The sequence below is a fragment of the Cibotium barometz genome, chromosome 11 (genome assembly GCF_041138505.1).
Source record: "Cibotium barometz isolate CiBa-2024 chromosome 11, ASM4113850v1, whole genome shotgun sequence".
Classification (NCBI taxonomy): domain Eukaryota; kingdom Viridiplantae; phylum Streptophyta; class Polypodiopsida; order Cyatheales; family Cibotiaceae; genus Cibotium; species Cibotium barometz.
In genome coordinates, this window is record NC_141056.1 from 54405472 (window position 1) to 54428852 (window position 23381).

The 23381-nt window shown below is 41.8% G+C and overlaps 1 protein-coding gene across 1 annotated transcript; it reads left to right on the top strand.

The window, feature by feature from the left end:
- Nucleotides 1-3543: 3543 nt before the first annotated feature.
- Nucleotides 3544-6673, top strand: LOC147634342 (wall-associated receptor kinase-like 8). The gene is made up of 3 exons (XM_086804577.1): nt 3544-4634; nt 5034-5207; nt 5302-6673. Exons 1-3 carry the CDS (start codon nt 3686-3688, stop codon nt 6618-6620), a joined length of 2442 nt encoding a protein of 813 aa, XP_086660703.1. The 5' UTR covers nt 3544-3685; the 3' UTR covers nt 6621-6673.
- Nucleotides 6674-23381: the final 16708 nt, after the last annotated feature.

Consider the following 23381-nt stretch of genomic DNA (forward strand, 5'->3'; position numbering starts at 1 on the left):
TATAACTTTTTCCTAAACCTTTTGTTTAGGTTTCTCAACACCCTAGTATTTCCAAAAAAAAATTGCTTTTTAAAGATCCTAACTATCTTGATGCTATTGTTATCTATCCATGCTCTATGCATGTAACATGGATAACAACTGGGGATGGGTTTTGACACCTATCTACCCACTAGCATCTAATAAAGTTCTACTTTTTTATGCTTTTGGATGGTGCCACGTTACAACTCTTCCCCCTCATGCCTGGACCTAGGATGGGATAACTATGGCATCACCATCTTTCGAAGGAAAAATGAGTTTTCTTGATTGGTTGGACTCTTTGATTTTAATCACCAATACTTGTAATAGCGACTTCCAATGTCGCACAACAATCGTTCCAGTTAGTCATTTTACTTTCTAGCTCTTTATCAATGACATAAACTATTGGATTTATCTTGGTTTACTACCAACTAGCACCTAGGGTAACTTTTGAATGTGGGGATAATACAGCTAACACACACATACATCTACATGTTACCCCACCACACTATGAAACGTACGGATGCCTTAGGTTTAAATTTTAAATTAATATTTATTTTTTATTTTGAGTCTCCTCATCTTTTGTATTATAGAGCGCAATCAATGAAGAAGAAGCCAACGTAACTTTGAAAAATAGCTCAATTCATTGAAAAAATTAAAAAAATTATCACGTTCACATTCAATGAGGGTATCTTTTTTAAAAATGGTCGAGTATACATTCAATGCGGGTATATGTTTCAAATGAGGTAAAGTTACTTTATTAAATACGGCTTATGTCATCATTGGATAAGAAAAAGCACTTCGAAGCTAAACTTTGTAGACACTTGAATCTATACATGTATTTCTTCTTATGCTATTTTGGTGTAGAATTTGGTGCTTTTAACATCACCATTGCGTCTTGAGCGGCCAAAACCCCCAAAACGACTTTTGAATCACTTAAATTGGACACCTGAAGAGGTAGAAACAACCAAAACAAGAGGAGAATTGACTCTTGGCCAAGGCCTCTATGCACGCCAATTGGCTATAAGCCAGTTCTCCCAAGTGGCCAAGGCCTCTGTGCACGTCAATTGGCTATGAGTCAGTTCTCCCCTTGTTTTGGTCATTTTTGCCTCTCTGTGTGTCCGATTTAAGTGTTTCAAAAGTCATTTTGCGAGTTTTTGGCCGCTCTAGACGCAATGGTGATGTCAAAAGTACCAAATTCTACACCAAACTACCACTAAGTGTAGATTGTTTAGAAGAGTAGCATGGAATTTTTGAAAAAGGTGCCTTATGATGACATGAGTGCCTTTTGCGAACCCAAAAAGTTGAGAGCGATGTGTAGCTAGTGCACATATTTCAATACCTTGTCAAATCCACTTTTTTGTAACTTCCGATAGTTTCTTGTCAAGTAGATATTTAATGATAGTAACTTCCGATAGTTTCTTGTCAAGTAGATATTTAATGAGGGTATCCACTTTTTTGTAACTTCCGATAGTTTCTTGTCAAGTAGATATTTAATGAGGGTATCTTTTGAACATTTTTTCTAGAGAGAGAAAATAAGAGTTTGTGAATTTGGTCATTTCTGCCTCTCTGTGTGTCCGATTTAAGTGTTTCAAAAGTCATTTAGGGAGTTTTTGGCCGCTCCAGACGCAATGGTGATGTCAAAAGTACCAAATTCTACACCAAACTACCACTAAGTGTAGATTGTTTAGAAGAGTAGCATGGAATTTTTGAAAAAGGTGCCTTATGATGACATGAGTGCCTTTTGCGAACCCAAAAAGTTGAGAGCGATGTGTAGCTAGTGCACATATTTCAATACCTTGTCAAATCCACTTTTTTGTAACTTCCGATAGTTTCTTGTCAAGTAGATATTTAATGATAGTAACTTCCGATAGTTTCTTGTCAAGTAGATATTTAATGAGGGTATCCACTTTTTTGTAACTTCCGATAGTTTCTTGTCAAGTAGATATTTAATGAGGGTATCTTTTGAACATTTTTTCTAGAGAGAGAAAATAAGAGTTTGTGAATTTGGTCATTTCTGCCTCTCTGTGTGTCCGATTTAAGTGTTTCAAAAGTCATTTAGGGAGTTTTTGGCCGCTCCAGACGCAATGGTGATGTCAAAAGTACCAAATTCTACACCAAACTACCACTAAGTGTAGATTGTTTAGAAGAGTAGCATGGAATTTTTGAAAAAGGTGCCTTATGATGACATGAGTGCCTTTTGCGAACCCAAAAAGTTGAGAGCGATGTGTAGCTAGTGCACATATTTCAATACCTTGTCAGATCCACTTTTTTGTAACTTCTGATAGTTTCTTGTCAAGTAGATATTTAATGAGGGTATCTTTTGAACATTTTTTCTAGAGAGAGAAAATAAGAGTTTGTGAATTTCTTACAAGGCCCTACAAATGACCTCCAAAATTTCCTAATGTCTTAGATAATTCAGGGATGCTTGGATTATTTTTGCATCACACCAAATCATGTTAATATCATGTGTGATGCCATTATAAATATTAATACATTTGGTATACATTGATGTATGATTGGGATCTCCAATGTTTGTTACAGTTGATTTGTATGGAAGGGTGATTCATGGATTACTTACACCTGAGAAACACGTACGTGGTGATGGTTTCTATACTCAAGGAATATTTGTTTACGAATTTATTGTTGGTTATTTTATAGGTAAAAGACTATGGCCTATTTTAGAATGAAAGAATTATGTAAATACTTATGTGTGGGGAGAGACCACACACATGAGGGGGAAAGATTACACCCAATGTTGAGTCGTTATCATGAGCTTGGGATTTACATGTTATTTATTCAATTCTTGAAATATTTGAATTTGTGATTTTTGACATGAGGGAGAAAGATTACACCCAATGTTGAGTCGTTATCAAGAGCTTGATATTTACATGTTATTTATTCAATTCTTGAAATATTTGAATTTGTGATTTTTGATGAGTTGATTGGGTTGAATAGTATGTTTTCTTGCAAGTCTCTATTTTCTAGAAGTGGATCCATATCAATTTGACAAGGTCAACAAGTCTTTTAAGACAAGATGTGAAATATTTGAATTTGTGATTTTTGATGAGTTGATTGGGTTGAATAGTATGTTTTCTTGCAAGTCTCTATTTTCTAGAAGTGGATCCATATCAATTTGACAAGGTCAACAAGTCTTTTAAGATGAGATGTGAGCATAGTTGCTTTTTGATATTTCAACAAAAGTATGAATTTTGAAGGGCAAAGGTGACCGTAGATGTGACCATATTTCCTTGGTGTATTTTAATTAATATTACTTGAAATAGTTTGTGGGGCTCAAAATAGCTTTACAAGTTACCTTTCAATTTCATGTGTACTTTAGTCAAGGGATTACATGGCCACCACCAAGGTACCCTATTGTTTCAATCTATATTATGTAAACCTTTTAAACCTACCCTAACTAATTTATTAAAAAAAACCTCAAAACCATGTATGGGTACCCTTTGTGAGAATGATTCATAGAATGATTCATAGCAGTGGTACCATGTTACTACACATTATCAGCATAAAAGCAATGTTACTACACATTATCAGCATAAAAGCAGAAGGGTTTGATCATGCCAACACAATGCAAAGCTGCCTATGGCTTCAAAATATGCTTAATAACTATGTTGGACTAGAATTCCATGCACTGTTCTTTTAATTTGATTCAATGCGCTTCAACATGATGAAGGGTAGAGTGAGGGTAACTAGCCTTCAGCAATACTCAGCAAACCTAGTCTCGCAGGTGTCTTTTGCCTTCATTTTGTGCCTGCTTGATCTTTCGGGGTGCACATCTCTCCAAGGCATATCCAATCCCCCTTGCAACTACACATTGCAAGTTTGTGGAAACTTGAGCATACCTTATCCCTTTGGCATGTCCAGTGGATGTGGACTGCCAGAGTACAGAATCTCATGCAAGCTGAATGCAAGCTATGGCGATGGAGAACTAGCCTTCCTGCAAATCGGCACACCCTCCACTCCAGAGCTGCAGGTGTTGGAATTCTCAACGAACACAATCATTGTGAATTCTACACAGCTCAAGGCCATGTCTCCTCCTCATGAGAATTGCAGTAAGTCAGACGTCTACGGCCATGCCACCCTTGAGCTGTCTAAGGATGGGCCTTTCATCCTCTCGAACAACAACTGGTTTGTTGTGATAGGGTGCGATTCCGAGGGCTCTTGCACCGCAGACACCGGTTCCACCATCTCATGCGCAACTAGCTGCTACAATGAGTTTGACATGGCCTTTTGCAACTACTACGCCTGTTGTATTAACGCAATTCCGCCTGAATCTTCACGCCTCGACTTGGAAGGGAGGGGCATCGCCTATGAAGCATTTCCTGATGTATGCGGATTCTCTACTGTGCTCAGCCCTTCCACTTACAAGATTCCACCTAACCAGAAGGGCGTCTTTGGTGCTGGCCAGTATGGCCTGACCATATCATGGGCTCTTCAGCTTCTTGACCGTGACCAAAATTGCACTACGGCAAAGCAGAGGCCAGATTACGCTTGCAGCGAGACAGCCGAATGCATATACGAAAAAGCCATCCAGGGTTACACTTGCAACTGCACTCAAGGGTATAGAGGAGATGGATACAAAGCTGGTATAGGCTGTGAAGGTAAGCAACCTTGTGCAATTTCAGTGTGCAAATAAGCCGTAAGGTCTTTCATCAATATAAACCATGCACTTGTTGTAATTTCTAAGTGATTTATACACCCTGATTCATAGAACCCCTGCTACTTGTGAAGGGCACAAGGCCCTCTCGAGTTGCAACCATGGCTTTTGATGTTATCAAGCTACTAGGTCTTCATGTATTGCGTCTTCTTCGCTTTGACCTTAGTGGCGTTTGATGTTCTGAAGGTTGGAATTAAGATTCTATTTTGTCAAGCTCGCTTGAACTTGCAAGCCTTTCACCTACTCTAGGAGAAGTTTGAATACTAGATCTCAATCCCTTTGATGTTACTACTACTGAGGGTGTTTTATGTCTGAGAATTTAACCAAACCGTGCTTTCCTCAGACATTGATGAATGCAAGGAGCATCTGGATGTCTGCGAGGATCCACCTCTCGGCATATGCACAAACACGGTCGGTTCCTACAATTGCAGTTGTACAGGCGGAGTGGGTTCTGGTCTACCTGGCACTTGTCCAATCATCAACCACGATCGAAATCTAGTATTACCAGTACTCCTTGGTATGCAATTACAGCTATAAGTGGCCTTTTCTTTTCTATTACTGGAGACTCAAGAATGTTAAAACCTCACCAGAAAACCATCATCTAATTTCAGGGGGATTTGCTGGAGCTGCTTGTTTAGCCGTGATATTTGCCTTCACTTGCATATCAAGAAGAGCTTACAGGAAAAGGCGGGAGAGGGAGGAAAACTTCCGACGGATCGGAGGCGATCAGCTGCAGTCATTCTTGTTCTCAGAGAAACAGCTGATCAAAGCCACGAACGGGTTTTCGGATGATCATGTGCTTGGAGAAGGCGGCTTTGGCCGAGTGTACTGGGGAAAGGTAACCACCGAGCGTGGTGACATGAAGGTGGCCATTAAGAGAGCCAAGCCCAAAGCTGCCGAGGAGCAAATTGCTCAAATGCAGTCCTTTGTAAAGGAGATACTCCTCCTAAGTAAAACCATTCACAAGAATGTTGTTCAATTACTGGGATGCTGTGTGGAAACCTCAGTGCCCCTGCTAGTGTATGAATTTGTGGAGAATGGGAATCTCCGGGAGTATTTAACACAGAGAAGGGATCATGCCCTAGTCCTTCAAAAGAAAACAGCAGGATCTGAATGCAGCTTGTGGGCATGGAGGCTTCACATTGCAGTGGAAACAGCAGAGGCACTCGAATACCTCCACACCATGAGTGAGCCCATTTTCCACCTGGACATGAAATCGCCCAACATTCTCATAGACAGGGAATACAATCCCAAGGTAGCCGACTTCGGTCTCTCATGTTTCCTTACGTCAGATGCCACTCACCTTTCTAACCAGCTCCCAGCTGGCACCTTTGGCTATGTCGACCCTGAATACTACCATAGCTTGCACATCACTGATAAATGTGATGTGTACAGCTTTGGAGTCATCTTGTTGGAACTTATCAGCTCATGGCCAGCCAGCCAGGGTGCCAGGGGAGTCCTCGCTCACCACTTCCGCACTGTTGTCGACATGGGACATGAGATTGCTCAAAAACTCAGAGACCTCCCAAGCTTTATAGACAGCAGATTGGGCAATGATGCGGACGTCCTGGCATCCATCCTAGATGTTGCAGAGCTGGCACACCGTTGTGTGGCTTTGAAAGGCAGTGACAGGCCTTCAATGCAAGAGGTAGTTGGCGAGCTAAAGAAGATCCAGTCTAAGAATGCAGGCAAGCTAACTTTCAAAGGAAGTATACATGCTGCACCGCATGCACCACAAGAACTGTTTGGTGCAAACAGCAATGAAAGTGATGGTGCTCCACTCTTTGATTACAACTGGATCCCTTCAGATCAATCTGACTCCACCAGTTCCCTATTTGCTCCTAATCGGATCCTTTCAGATCACACCCCTGCCTCCACGAGTTCTCACTCCACTAATATAGAACTTCAGCGGTATAGCCTCAGGACATGATGAGCTCAGAATCTCAACAGCAGGCCTACCAACTAGAACAAAGATCAAATGTACATGCCTATATTCTTTAAGATATTAATGGTATTTTTTCCTGTGTGTTTTCCTGTTTTTGCTTTGTTTGTTTTTAGTAATTCTCTTCTTTTCATTCAAATTATTTTTAAATCAGATTTTTCTTGCTTTATGTTGGTGAACTTTATGTTGGTGAATATTGTGCATGCCTTTTCCATGCTTCAATCATAGCAAGTGAACATGTGGCAGGTTCCCCTGCTGCCTAATGGATCTCAGTTCTGGCAGACTATTTTGAAATCCAGCCCCTTGAGAAATGTATGTGCAGATAAATGCACAGATGCATGAGAAGAAAATTAGGTATGGAATTTCTAAAATCCCACTGCTACACCCAGGCCCTATAGCTGTAAAAGCATTTTAAATTAGAAAAACCTGTAGCAAAGGACTAACTGAACTCCTTGCCACTGTATCTACCTGTATGCTATCTTGAGGTCCATCTTTAAGACACAGCCTGCACGAAGTCCATCTTGAGGTCCATCTTTAAGACAGCCTGCACGAAGTACATTTTGAGGTCCATCCTTAAGATGTATACTTCCTCTTGAGGTCCATCTTTAAGACAGCCTGCACGAAGTACATTTGAAATTTCTCAATGAAGTATCTTACGCTAGAACTCATCTTGTGCCCATGAAAGTAAGCCACGCTTCACAGGAGTACTCCTGGGTAAAAATATCATAGGTGCGTAGATCCCCATGGTTCAACTCCTGGGTAAAAATATCATAGGTGCGTAGATCCCCATGGTTCTTGCCTGAATGGATTTAGTGCCTGCAATTGGGCAATATTTGGAAAGAGTGATACCCTCTTGTGGTATTGGGTGTGTTTGTAATGGTTATAGGGAAGGACTCACACTCTCGGGGGAAAAAAAAAGTAAGGAAAATTGGCATATATCATCAACAATTGCCAAAAATATTTGCTCTGTCATGTTCATCTAATTAGCTTACTATTCACCTATAGCACGTTGTTTTTAAGGTCTGACAGGGTTCGATGCACTAGCCTGAGACATTATGGTTAAAAAGGAGGATATCCCCTACTCTATCAACCATGATTGCAAAATGCTTGAGTTGACGACTTGAGCAGCCCCTTGTGACTAGGGAAAGCCAAGCTCGCTTTCTTGAAGAAGCTAATAGTAGCCCGGTCCTCCTCGTCTTCTGCACTTCACAAGCTTCCATTGCATCCCTTCTGCAGCCCTCGATCTCCCTCGTCCCCTCCAAATTCATGGGGCAGTCCCCCAAATGCTCAATTTCCCCATCCTCGTCAACTGTTCTTGCCCAGTCCCTCTCCATTCGCAGAGGCTCTTTCTCAGATGAGCTCATCAAGACAGCGGTAAGTTTCTCCTGTTTTTCTCTCAGCCTTTTCCATCTAGAGCAAGGATTTTTTAAAGCGTCTCGGTCCCAGGGTACATGTCTTTTGCCGGTGTTTGATGTACTCATTACATGCTAAAGAGAATCATGCATCAAAGAGATTCTCACTAGGGCTTACATCCAGCTAGTTTCTGGATCCTTGATGGAGCCAGTTTTTAACGAATCATTTGCTACAGATCTAAGTCTTATTATGTCTGCGATTCTTAAAACATGATCTGATCCGAATTTGCAAAAGCATCACTTTTCTTCTTTTTTACCTCGGGAAGCCTAACACCCTTGCACAAACGCAAGCAAGGGTTTTAGGCCATGTCGCTAAGCGTTGGATGAAGGCCACGTGACCACGTGGCTCCTCACTCACGACGGTTAAAAAAAAGGTTGGTAGACGAAGGCGGGCATACCTTGTAAGCTGGAAAAGCTGAGCACGAAAAAGGAACCGAAATGTCGAAAAAAAACCTGGAAAAGCTGGAAAAAAAAAGCAGCCTTCTACTCGCTCCTAGGAAGCTTCCATGGTGAGTAGAAAACGATGAGGACCCCCCATCGGTTGTTGAGGGGGCTTGAGATGACTACTAGAGCAATCCCTTGTGACCGGGAAAGGCCAAGTTGCCCCTTGTGACTGGGGAAGGTACAAACTTGGCAAGACGGTGGGTTTCGTGGCAAAGCAAGCACGACTAAAAATTCTTACTGCAACTGAGCTCCAACGGAACAAAGACGCTGGTGGTCGTTGATTGTTCGATGGAGATTCAAAATTACCTCGCAAATTAGAAAATTGCAAATTCATTAGCACATTTAAAAATGAGTTTTGTATCATGACTCAATACGTAGGACTACTGGCCGCCTTTAACACCGAAGGTGTTTTGGTCCACTTTCGATATTGAAAGTGCTCTTTGGGAAACGGGGGAAGGGCGCATTCTCCTATGTTTATAAAATTTCGGGGAGGATTGTGCCAACTCCCCTCCATATTTATGTATGTTTTTTTTTTTACTTCACTCACGCAAACGAGCACAAAAATCCTATGACTTGATGAATGACATGTAACTCAGATTCAAATATAGTAATGAATTTGGAATTATCTACCTTGCGATGTACTCTAAGATCTCTGTCGATGTCCATCGATTCATCATAGGCTTGATGTTCATGCTTGTTCAAGCTCTATAAGCTGTTCATATAAACTTGAGAAAGACACACATACGAAGATGACGTGCTGCAAAAATGGTATGGGTTGCAGTGTCCATCTTCATTCAAGCGCTTCAAGATGTTTATAGATGAATGGAAGGACACATGTTCTTTCAAAGTACGTTGACAATGCACATGTGCAAGCAATCAAGAGGATAAGCCTACCCAAGCATTCTAGTTGCAAATTTCGATAAAGTTCCCATTCTAATGAATATACACATACATTTAATGCACACAATTCCCATTCTAATGTACATTTTTAATACACAGTTTCCATTTTTTCGATACAGTTTTCATTTTAATGCATACAATTCCAATTCTAATGCACATTTTTTTTTGTAATTTTCACATGGTTTTGTACATATACATTTACACAAACACACATTAAAAAACAATAGGCCGATTCATTCGGTGTTTATTTTCAGCTACATGTCAAGACCATAACGTGTAATGCAGGTGTGGTGTTATGTGTGTGCAGTATATCTCACCATGATCCATTTTAATGTTCGAATTCCCAAACGGGCAAGGGGCACATCTATCAACCAAGACACTGAAAACCTTTCTCATTGGGAGGACGAGAGTGTAGCATGCACTTAATTGTATGAAAATAGTTTGTTCACCTGCAATGTTAATTGAACCTTAGGAGGGGCTTATGAATGGGACACAATCCCAAATACAAGAGGAACACTCTCCCATGTTAGGAACAATGGGCACAAGTGGAAACGATACCCAAACAACAGTACATGGTCAAGAGAGGGGGGCAAGAAAAACTCATCGGGTACAAAAAGGCCTCGAGCCACCGCCGGTCGTCTCATGTGGGATGAGGTTTCAACATCAACACTACTGAAACTATATGAGAAGAGATGGTCCCATTTTAGAAAGGGGAACTTGAGACCAAAAGACTAGGAGGAGGTGACAACTCAAATCAATAAGGAAACCGAGGGAGTGTATACAAGTGAACAAGTCTGAAATAGGCTTCTTGAGAACATATCTGCATCTTCGGTGATGGGCTAACTCAGAGGGCAGCAGGTGTGAAGACACAAAGATGGCCCTTCTCTCTCTCTCTCTCTCTCTCTCTCTCTCTCTCTCTCTCTCTATCTATCTATCTATCTATCTATCTATCTATCTGTGTGTGTGTGATTGCTCATCAACTTGCTAATCGAGCTCCACAGATGTTGGTGGTCTTGAGATCAATATATAAGAGACAAGGAGAGTGTGTTTGGTTGTCTAACCAATGTTTTTTGCATGCCAGAAGCAGGCACCCACTAAGTTTTGCCACCCGAGGTTAGAGACAGAGCCATTGAAAGAGTTTGAACAAGTTCAGAGGATTTCTCCAGAGTGTATGGTCTCAATCTTGAGGAGGAGGATGCAAGATGTCTAACTCCCATGAGGTGCCACCAAAGCATTGGCTAGGAGTGTTTTCAAAGCTCCCCGAGAAGAGAAGAAGGTGATGTTGCGATGATCAGCAAAGAAGGAGCACTACCTACCTTTGTATACATTATATAAATAGGTTTACCAATCTACACCCTCAAACTATTGTGTGGGCAATTTGCTTGAGGCTATGTCTACCAGGTTTGCACCCGGTCCTATGAAGTGGGCCGTATTTGTTGAGCAGGTTTTTAAGAAGACAAGTGTCGATGGTAATTACACAAAGAAAAGAACTCAGTGAATGTGACTCGATGTCATCTATGAGCTATGGTGTAACACCATCTCAGGACGCATGCACTCCGTTGGCACAATGTAGCCTATATGAGAGGCAAAGTTGGAGGTCTCAAGTCGGGTGTAGACATTGGTGGATGACATTCTACTGAATACTGAGTGTAGCAAAGAAGCTGCAATGCTGGCTCTTCATACAACGAAGGTAGAGGGGTAAAAGTGCATCTTGCATCACATTGAATGTGTAATTGAATACCACACCATGATGCATCCATCAAATAACATGACCCCTGACGCACAAGAACAAGCAGAGCGACAACTTCAAGATAAACTTTGCGTCACTAGAGAAGCTCTAGAAAAAGCAAAGGTTTGTATATGTGTCTTCTACATATGAAGAAAGTCCATGCCATGTTCATTGCCTCTTTGTCTGTGTTCATAAGCCGATTCAGTGACCACAAGAATGAGGCTGTGGAGAAATCAGGTGCTAGTCGATCTTTCTAGTCGATCTTTCATCATGGGTGTGAAGTTAGAGAACTCTAGCACGATGATCATTCCACAACCACCAAAGATTCTTCTACATGAGGATAGTATGCTGGTTGTGACGGAAAGTTGTATCTCGCCACATCGCAAAAATCAGAAACATCTAAGCTAGTAACAAGATTGCTTCCCCGAATTGTAAATCCCATATTGACGTGTGTAATATTCTCTAACTCCCTTAATTCTCTAGTATTTTCTACTTCAATGACATTGATTTCTATACAAATCGTGTTGGCTTCTTATGCCATGCATCATGATGTTCACAAATTTTATGCACAAGCCTCTGAAATGGTAGCCGGGCTACTGCAGGCTACATATGTCGCTCAATCTATCGAAGCTCTCGCAGAACTACCATTTGGGCTTGATATCTTCTCCTCCTACCTTGCACCTGAACAAGCGACTCCATAGGCCTTTAACTTGTATCCACCCTTCGAGCAATTTGCTTGGTATGCGCCATCTAATAAATAAACTTAGTAAGATGATAGTTGAAAAATTGTTGCGAGTCAGTACCAAGAGATAACGGACAAGTGGGATGCCCGCTCGCAACTAATCGCTTGGTACTGACCCACGCTAACAAGATCATATAGTATAGTCCGTGTGAATAACATGACCCAAAGGGGAGTCAGTACCAAGAGATATGGGGCCAGTACATTGCCAAAGAGCCTCTTATTGCTTGGTGTTGACCCCTTGAGAAAAATAATCTCAAAAGGGGGTCAATATTAAGGATGCCAAGAAGACTCATGCCAAGTGATATGGGGCCCGAAGGATGGCAACAAAACTCATGTCGCTTGGTATTGACCCCCTGAGAAAAATTACCACGCAAAAGGGGGTCAGTACCAAACAATATGGACTGCAGGATGCTAATGAGACTCTTGTTTCTTGGTACTGACCCCATGAGAGCAATGTGTCCCAAAAGGGAAGTCAGTACTGATATGGGGCCAGCACGATGCCCATGAGCCACCTATTTCTTAGTACTGACCCTATGAGCAAAGTGAGCGCTAGGGAGACAATACCAAGAAAAATGGTGCCTGCAAACAAGATTCTCATTGCTTGCAACTGACCTCGTGAGAAAAATGGTGCCTGCAAACAAGATTCTCATTGCTTGCAACTGACCTCGTGAGAAAAATGACCAAAAAGGGGGTCAGTACCAAGCGATATGGGGCATGGAGGATGCCAACGAGACTCATGTCGATTGGTACTGACCTCGTGAGAAACATATCCCAAGGGGAGTCAGTACCAAGTGATATGGGGCCAGCATTCCCACAAGCCTCCTATTGCTTGGTACTCACCCCTTGAGAAAAATAATCTCAAAAGGGGGGTCAGTATATTAAGGATGCCAACAACGAGACTCGTGCCACTTTAGTACTGCCCCATGAGCAACATCACCATAAGGGGATTCGATACCAACAAGCGATATGGGCCACCAATAGGATGCCAATGAGCCTCCTATCACTTGGTGTAGACCCTATTAGCAACATTACCATAACAAACTACAATACGTTAAGAAAAGGTCGTTACTAGGTGATAAAGAGCTTGTGGAGTGCTCCTTATCTCGCAGGGGGGTACTGACCTAGAAAACAAACACTTATGTTTAGGTCAAGATACTTGCAGGCACAATGGATGTAGAGGCAATGGTGTTGTCTGAGTGTCGGGGGGTCGATGATGAGGAGGCAGATGTAGTCGCGCGAGGCAAAGGTAATAGGGCACTCCGATAACATTTCCTGAAATAGAGGCGATGGCGTTGTCTGAGTGTCGGGGGGTCGATGATGAGGAGGCAGATGTAGTCGCGCGAGGCAAAGGTAATAGGGCACTGCGAGAACATTTCCTGAAATAAATCAAAAAAATGCAAGAGAGGAAAGAAGTGAGCATACCTAGCATATTGACATGTCATTCATGTGTCAGACCTTATAAGTACCACTTATGATCATCATCAGTACACACCACGAGAGTGGTGCTAAGACCATGTGGTATGGGACCATGTTGGTCTTTAACAGCCTGTATCTCCCTCTCGAGAGCTTCATTCATTTGCATCAGCGAGTTTCCTATAATCACCCTTTATATCACCCCTCTGCATTGTCATCGCCCCTTCTTCTTCTATCAAATCGCCAGGCATACTTGTCTCTCTCTCTCTCTCTCTCTCTCTCTCTCTCTCTAATTAAATGCTCATAATATTCATTCTAAACACACACACACAACCACAAAGAAAAAATTCTACTCCGTCTCCAACAATCTTATAGAAACAAAAAATCTACAGGCAAGCAAACTGAGGCTTGTAATCAAATCTGCAGGCATGCTTTTCTCTCTATCTCTCTCTCTAATTAAACGCTCACAATATTCATTCTAAACACACACACACACACACAACCTTACAGAGAAAGAAAAAAATTCTGCTCCGTCTCCAACAACCTTATAGAAATGAAAAAGTATATGATGGTTTAATGAACCATAGCCCTGTTAAATTGTGTTGCATGCTCATTTTTGAAGGCATGGGATTAAACTTTTATTTGAAGGGTTAATTCTATTATGCCGTTTTTTCCCTAGGTATTACAAGGGGATTTTGAAAAATTCACCCTTCAATTTTTTGGTGGCCTTAGCTGACATCGAGCTTGAATCTCAATAGCCTCTCTCAAGCTCATGATGTACTACCTTAGATGAAGATGTAGGATGAGCTTGGGCTGTCAAAGCTCTCAACACTCCCCCTCAAGCTCATGATGTACTACCTTAGATGAAGATGTAGGATGAGCTTGGGCTATCAAAGCTCTCAACACTCCCCCTCAAGCTCATCCCACGTACTCCCAACATAGTACGGAAGTACTCAAACTTCTCCCTGCTAAAGTGGCTTTGTAAAGATGTCGACCACCTGCTCTTCAGTCTTCACATTGTGCAGATCCATTGTACCATCCAACACTTTCTCTCTGACAAAATGATAGTGGACCTCTATGTGTTTGGTCCGTGCATGAAAAACTGGATTCTTGGCCAACTGTATGCTGCTCATGTTGTCACAATGAATGACAACCATGCCATCAATAGGCTCACCCAAATCAGCCACCAAGAGACTCTTTAACCATACTCCTTCACATGTAGCAATGGCTGCACCCCTATATTCAGCCTCTGTATACTAGATAAAGCAACAGTAGGTTGCTTCTTGCTACTCCAACTCACCACTGCACTTCCAAATGTAAAGGCATAACCACTAGTAGACCTCCTGTCATACGAACTACCTGCCCAATCTGCATCTGTGTAACCATGTACATCCAAGCCTTTACCATGCTCATAAAGAAGACCATAATGTGCAGTGGTCTTTATATATCGCATAATGCGTCTCACTACATCCAAATGAGGTTTTCTGGGGCTTTGCATAAATTGGCTTAGTAGCCCCACAACATAACTGAGATCAGGGGCGTGTGATAGTCCTGTAAATAAGACTGCCACCATATTTCTATACATAGATGGATCATCCAACTCTTCACCAAAATCAGCCCGCAGCTTCACATTCTGCTCCAAAGGTGTACTCATTGGCTTACACCCTGTTATCCTATATTTTGCCAACATATCCAATGCATATTGGCGTTGCACTAACCATGTACCTGCATGGTCTTTGATCACTTCAATCCCAAGAAAATATCTCAATTCACCCAAGTCTTTCATGTCAAACTGCCCACTCAATGCCTTCTTCACATGGATAACATCTGTAGCATGATCTCCTGTGACAATCAAGTCATCCACATAGATGACAAGTAAGACATCCCATGATCTGTTTTCTTCACATAGAGTGAAGAATCTGCTGAAGAAACCTGAAATCCAAGGGAGATAAGATATCGGCTTATCTTATCACTCCAAGCACAAGGTGCTTGCTTCAAACCATATAATGCTTTCTTTAATCTGCATACATGAGAGGGATACTTCGGGTGTACATATCCTTCTGGCTGTGCCATATAAACTTCCTCTTGTAGATCACCATTTAGAAATGCATTTTTCACATCCATTTGATGCATTTCCGAACCATTTGCTGCAACCATAGCAATGACTGCTCTCACTATTCCCATCTTTGCAAATGGACTAAATGTTTCATCATAGTCCAAGCCTTGGGTTTGTGCATAACCCTTAGCTACCAATCGCGCTTTATGGCGCTCAATGGAACCATCTGACTTGCATTTCACCTTGTAAACCCATCTGCAACCAATGACATTTTTGCCTTGTGGTAAGGCAACCAAATCCCATGTTTCATTATGAACCAATGCGTCCATCTCAACATCCATTGCCTTCTCCCATACATGCTTCCCAATAGCTTCTGTATAGCATGTAGGTTCCACATGATTCACCAAAGAGGTCATATATGCATAATGCATAGCAAAGTCACGATATGTCAACCTGTCAACTGGATACCTGACCCTTTGGGATCTCCACAATGCATGCGGATCACTCTGAACACCTGTCACTCTAGCATGTGGAGGCACATATCCATCCTACCTTGCACCAGGTGTGCGTAAAATTGGTACGCCAAGTTCCTCATCCTAACTTTCTAAACTTGACGACTCATAACCTGTAATGCCAATTCCTTCAACCTTCTTTTTCCCTTTATCCACAGCACTACTCCCAATGCTCACACTTTCATGTCTCAAGCGTCCTGACCACCATGGACGTATAGTGCTACTCTCAGACTCTGCTGGCCCAGACATAGAAATAGAACTTGCTTGTGGCAAGTTCACATGCCAATCAGCATCAAGGGAATCAATGACACCCTCATCCTTTGCTTTGTACCAACTAGCAAGTTCATCAAACACCACATCTCGTGAGATAACCACTTGCTTAGTTTGTGGATTGTAACATTTATATGCCTTACGATCTTGTGCATAACCAACAAACACACACTTTTCTGCCTTAGGATCCAACTTCCTCCTCCTCTCGTCAAGCACATGTACATAAGTTATGCAACCAAACACTTTGAAGTGTCCAATGTCTAGCCTAAAACCTGTAAGCCGTATCTCTGGCGTACTTCCATGTATGGCTGTTGTGGGTGTCTTATTAAGTACATACACCACGGTGGCACACACTTCTGCCAATAATAGTATGGCATGCTCTTTTCATTGAGCATCGCCCTTGCCACATCACAAATGACTCTATTCTTCCTCTCAGCAACACCATTTTACTGAGGTGTGTACCTGTAAGTTAACTACCTTCTTATGCCATGCTTTCTCAAGAAATGCTCAAAAGCATGTGAGGTGTATTCACCACCTCCATCTATCCTCAAACATTTTATCCAAGAGCCATATTGCTTCTCTGCAAAAGCTTTGAAGTCCATAAACTTTCCCAACACTTCACTTTTTTCCCTGAGAAAGTAAATCCACGTCATTCTCCTGAAATCATCAATGAATGTCACATAATATAATGGATGGGTTTTGTGCAGGCCCCCATACATCGCTATGAACTATCTCAAGTGGCCTGATACTCATGTTGCCTTCTTTAGGAAACGGCAACCTCGCCTGCTTTCCAAACTGATAGGCATCACAAACATGCATATTCCCATCATACTTGAATCTAGGCAGCCCACTAACAAGGCCTCTTGCCTACATGTTCTTTAACCTTTGTATGTTCACATGTCCAATCCTTTTGTGCCACATGTCAATGTCTTGTACCACATTTCGGCTTTTAGAGAACATGGCTAATTTCAACTCAAGAATCCCAGCATCCAACTTAAATAACCTACCTTCTTTCTTGCCTTTGGCAATGACTCTACATCCATTTTTGAAATCCTCAATGAAGCAATCCTCGTTTTGAAACGAACCTGTAAACCCTGTTCCACCATTTGACCAACTGAGGCCAAACTTTTTGTAATAGAAGGCACATGCAAGACATCTACCATAAACATTGTTTCACCATTGTGCATAACCAATGGTACACTTCCAACATGTGTGATAGCATGTTAGGTATCATCTCCTGTCTCCACATAGCCTTTCACATCCATAGGCTTCATATGCTCAAACCATTCGCCATGACAAGTCAAACCACTTTATAAACTCACCAATTCTCCTTAGGAGCAGGCGGCGCAGACTGTCATGAGGAAACAGAGCAGTTTTTCATCTTTTTGCTAAGTGGAGGCCAAAAATCAAGTCTTGTGGTTGATAAATTCCAAAATCTTCTTAGCAATTGTGTGGTACATACACTTGAGAAGGATGCTATATGTTTGGTTGAAGCAATTATACATTATGGAGCTGGAAATGAGCTGATTAAACAGGCTGTCTACTGTGATTAGTGAAAGAGAGGGTGATTAATCAGCTAATTACTCTCTCATCTTAAACAATTGGTCTAACTCCTTTTACATGGAGTTAGTAGACATCAATGCTAAGCTAATGAATGCTTGGTCTCTCAATTTGGACAAGAATCAAAGGAATTAGAGCAATTTTACTACTGGTTTTACTAGTTTTTCTCAAAATAGAGAAGGGGATTTGACAAATTTGGTATGTACGCACCTTGGTTGGTGTTGATATGCAACATTGAGCTTGTTTAGGTGTCAATCCAAGTTATCCACACTTGATTGAACCACTACATTGCAATTTGAAGTGGAAAGCACGCCAAAATAGGGTACCTTGGACTGCGTATGCCAGTTCATTTTGGATGCAATTAGTTTGATTTTCTACATCAAAAGTGAAGTTTGTTGAGTACTTTGGAGTATTTGGAACACTTATTAGAGTGTGGTTGAGCTGAGGAAGGCTCGTTTATAGATTTGGACATGTGCGGAAGGTGCATTTGCATTGAGCAAATATGTCAGACAACCCAGTACAAATTGTGGGTGAAAAGTTAGATAGGAAGAACTTCCAGGCATGGAAGTACAGGATCAAAAGCTTTCTAAAGGAAAAAGGTTTTTGGAACCTTGTTACAGGTGCAGAGCCAGAGCTACCCCGACAACCTACACAGCAACAGGTTGTAGCTCATAAGCAATGGTCAGAAAGAGCATACAAAGTTTTGCATTACCTGTCTATATGTATCTCGGATGCTATACTCATACATATACATTGATGAGGCTATTGGAAATTTGTGTTGGGAGAAAGCTATGGATGAGGAGATGGATGTCCTATATGGAAATGAGACTTGGGATTCAGTGCAATTGCATGAAGGCAAGAAAGCCATTGGATGCAACAAGTGGGTGTACAAAGTAAAACATGACAGTGATGGAAGCATAAGCAGGTACAAGGCTAGATTGGTAGCCAAAGGATATGCGTAGACATATGGCATTGATTATGAGGAAACTTTCAGCCCAGTTGCCAAGATGGCAACAATGAGAGTTGTGATAGCAGTGGCTACGTCAAAGTAATGATCTTTACATCAAATGGATGTAAAGAATGCATTCTTGCATGGGGATTTGCAAGACGAGGTGTATATGTTGCAGCCACCTGGTTATGAGGATGTGAGTCACTCCGAGCATGTTTGCAGGTTGAAGAAGGCCTTGTATGGCTTAAAACAAGCACCAAGAGCATGGTCTGACAAGATTTTTGAATATCTTGTCACTATTGGCTTTCATGTAGTCAATGCAGATTTCTCGCTGTATGTGAGACACAGTGATAGAGAGGTTGTGCTTGTTATCATCTATGCATCTATGTAGATGACTTGATCATTACGGGGGACCATGATGCAGAGATCTTGGATGTTGTAAAGATCTTGCTTAGACAGAAGTTTGAGATGAAGGATCTAGGGGAGCTCAGATATTTCTTGGGCATTGAGGTGATTAGGTCACCACATGGTATTGGATTACTGCAGAGACATTATGGCTTGGACATTTTGTCCAAGTATGGTATGACAGGCTATAAGCCTATCTCAATGCCATTAGATCAGAATAGCAAGTTAAGTGTAAATTTAGGAGAGATTTTGGAGGATCCTACTATGTATAGGTGCATAGTAGGAAAAGCTTGATCTACATGACGATCACCAGGCTAGATTTGAGCTATGTTGTTGGGTTGGTGAGCCAATTCATGCAGGTTCCTCGGAAGCCGCATTTGGATGCATTGAGATGCATACTGAGGTATGTGAGGTCTACTTTGCATTGTGGACTATTTTATGAAACTAGGATAGAGATATGTGTACATGGGTACACAGATGCTGATTGAGCTAGTAGTATCTCAGATAGAAGATGATCTACTAGTGGCTTCATGTTTTCTTTGGGGAGTGCTGCTATGACTTGGAACAGCAAGAAGCAGCCTACGGTTGCTCTACCCAATACAGAGGCCGAGTACAGAGGTGCTGCTATGGCAGCATGTGTGTGCGCTTTTGTCGCACGAGTCGCAGTTCGGGACTTGCCGAACACCGTATGCGAGCCACGAATGGCTGCAAGCATACAACTAGGAAAGTAAGCTCAAACAGAATGCAAAGGTGTGTCACTCACCGCGCTAAAACCGCCGCCATGAAGGATTCCCGCGTCGCAGCAGTGAAGAAGGAGCTGCCGTCGCCGCTCTACCGCCTCGCCGCCGTCGTGCCGCTACACAGTGCTCGATCGCTCTCTCTCTCTCTCTCTCTCTCTCTCTCTCACATGCACACGCAAGAGAAGGAAACCAAGAGGATAGGGCAAGAGCACTCTTGTATTCAACACATGAGAATAAGAGTTTTAGGGTTACATTTGACTCTTATAGGTGACTTAGCCGTTCACACATGGGCGTCCGTACTACATGGACGGCCGATCCTAACCCTTACCCTGCTGATATTCAAGGTGTGCCTCTCATCGACGATCACCCAATCCCTTTATCCTTAACATATGATGCTGACAAGCCCGACCCATGACTCAGAATATTTAAATTAATGACGTAAGACATAGTACGTCTCAATGTCCATCATAGGTTAACATGCCCCCCTTCCTGATGTAGATTCCGTCCTCGGAAGCTATGGTATGGTAAGCTCGATAGGGTTGTTGTGGTAGACCGTCTGCAAAATAGGGAAGTAGAGTGAAAGTATGCTGGAATTCAAAAGATATAAAGTGTATAAATTCAAGCATGTTAGACCACAATGGATGTTGCTATGAGAACTTAGTTTAAGGGGTCACATGAATGAGCTAGTGTAGCAAATTAACAGGAGTTTAAAATTATTGAAAGTAAATCAAGAGTTAGCAAGGTTTCAAAGCTTAATCAAGGTTTAAAACTGGCCTAAGTCAAGGAAAATAACCAAACTTAATAAATAAACAGATGAGCACACTGTGTCTACTCTAAGAACAAGCTAATACCACGAGCCTAGGGACACAAGTTACAGGAGCCTTTTGCCTTTATTTCTTTATGCACATGATAATTTTTACACACAATGGCGACCTCCGTAAGGCAAAACTAACATCGATCCTGGTACCATGTTTAACACAAAGCATTATCCAGGAATCTATTAGTTCACCTTAGGCAAGGCTACCCCCTACCAACCAAGGCATCGGTCTGGAGTAGAATACTCCTCACCTACCAAGTATCAATAAGGCGATAGGCCAACATTAGAGCACATAATAGACTTGCATTGCCATTTATTGTAGGCTTTTTTTTTAAAGTTATTTCTTTTGATCTTCACTCCTGAACTATAATTTGTCTTGCATCCTTTCGACAAAGGGGTAAAAGCTATGTCCTAGAGGTCAACACACACACAGCCAGGTTGTTTAAACATTACGATGGTTTTAACCCTAGACTTAAGACAATCATATTCCAAGGTTAACTAAAGACTGTATGCATTCTCAAGAATATATCCAATAAGGTTAAACTCATTAATGATTCACACTAGCACATCAGGCAACTTCAAAAACTAAGTAGTCTTTGACAAGTTCCATGCGGTCATGCCTTCAATTCATGCAATTAATTGAACAGTAAAAATGAAAGAGAGTGGGCATGGAAGAATTACACCTGTATTTTGGAGATCTCCTTGATGAGAAAAATGCTCGCAATTTGATGAGATATTTATGTATGAGCATTGCGGCTATCTCAGGACTTGAAAGCGAACCCACCTCAAACTTTTCCACCTGTACAACCAACTAAACAAGCACTATACCTCGAGAGGCACATCAGTGTGAAAAATTAAAGACTCGTTTAAGAAATCCAAACTAGAAAAAACTTGAAAACACTAACCTATTTACCAGTCACCACACTACTACTGAGGATACGATAAGAGGATGTTGTAGAGTCCTGGCTCTAGCCCTAAGGCTAACCCTCTATCCGCATCATCCAAATAAATAAAGTCAACCTCAGTAGTGCCATGAGTTTCATCCGTCCATTCATCATTGTCAGATATTTCCTTTTCGTTTTCCCATCCACATAAACTCATCAAGAATGTAACCATGCGAGGAAAGTCATCTTGTGGAAAAGAAAAGCATTGGGCTATCGGGGATATGTCCTCTACGGAATAGGGGTCAGTCATGGTCAATAGGCGAATTAGCCATTCTAATTCTTCAACATTTTCCTCTCTGGCTAGTACATCTATATGATCCCATTCAGTTTCAATTACAGGATAGCACATGTGAAATATCTGAGAAAGGTACAGATGATACCTCTCACCAAAGGTGGGAGTGGATGAAGTGTATGATGATCGTGCATCTACCATATCTGCAAACACAGATATAGCATCAGTAGGTTTATGACAGGTCAATCTAGTTCTTGATTGTATATACGGATATTTCTGCTCTTAATGTGCTCTTGCTCTTTTTACTATTTTTTGCTTTTCTTTTCTTTTCTTTTCTGTGTATGAAGCTATATATATACATCCCCTTGAATTTGGCAATTACATGGTCAGGGGAGAAGGTTAAGGAGGAAGCAATAGAATGTCGAGCGTGAGTACATGCTCCCCCTTTCCTTGGGTAGATCATATTTTTTGCAATGATGTTGCAGCCTCTTGGAACCAATTTGTCCAGCGGGTCATAGGTTGTGATGTGGGCAAATAGCTTTTTATGACCCTTGTGGCCACATCCAACTGCAGAGATGGTAGTGTACGCTCCCATTGACGAATGGAGGAAATGATTTCCGATGATACTTTTACAAAGGGAGACATAGACTCATTGGTCTTTTGTTGGGTGTTGACAAGAGTAGGTGTAGAGCATGAAGAAACTTCTATATCAATGTGTGTTTGGCATGAGGAGCTAGAAGCTTCATGTGGCTCCCCCCTTCTCGAGCTAGGTGGTATTGATCGATATTGTTTGGGAATCCAAACTAGCTCTAGAAGAAGTGGTGCGGAGCATTCTATTACCTTTCCTTTACCATGGTCTTGAATTGTCGTTGGGGTGGCAACATTTGGTTTGCAAGGTTTTACAGGTGATGTAGAGGGATTCAGCTTATAGGGACCCAAATCTGGTCATTCCCCTCGTAGTACCCTTGGGCTACTAATAAATTTTTAGGGATCCATCGTGATGTTACATTGCCCTTTCTCGGGTGGGTAGCTGCTTTCTTCCTACACGAGGCTTCTTGATGTTACATTGGGCTACTAATAATTTTTTAGGGATCCATCGTGATGTTACATTGCCCTTTCTCGGGTGGGTAGCTGCATTCTTCCTACACGAGGCTTCTTGTGTGAACGAGATTGAGCAGGGGAAGTAGCTATTAACAAAGCTTTTGGGACCCATTTATATGTACTCTTTGGCATAGTAAGCGGAACCTTGGAGACCACACTGCCTGTTTCCACTCTTGGCGTTGAAGCGGTAGAGGGGTGGCAAACAATCAAAGATGGTTTTGCCACTGGACTTTGTGATTTTTCATTATCTAGCATTTTGTCCAGAGTTGATGGCTTAGGAGCGGGATTTTGAGTGGTCAGACTGAGTGTTGGTTTTTGCGTTGTGACTCGTCTGGTTGCCCAATCGATATTGCACTTGGTGGCCAACATCCATTTACGTCCCAAGTTTACAGTCCCTTCCATGGTACCAGCAGGCATAACCAAAAAGCTTTGGATTACGGTCCCCTTGTCATAAGCAACCGGAGTGTGCAGAAGAAACTGACTCTGAGTCGTCTGAATCTCAAGAAGAAACTGACTCTGAGCC

What these genes read in the sequence shown, in the direction of transcription:
- LOC147634342 (XM_086804577.1), top strand. Translation starts at nt 3,686, where the DNA reads ATGCGCTTCAACATGATGAAGGGTAGAGTGAGGGTAACTAGCCTTCAG. An exon ending in AGCTGGTATAGGCTGTGAAG is followed by an intron (nt 4,635 to 5,033) that starts GTAAGCAACCTT and finishes TGCTTTCCTCAG; the next exon opens with ACATTGATGAATGCAAGGAG. An exon ending in AGTATTACCAGTACTCCTTG is followed by an intron (nt 5,208 to 5,301) that starts GTATGCAATTAC and finishes ATCTAATTTCAG; the next exon opens with GGGGATTTGCTGGAGCTGCT.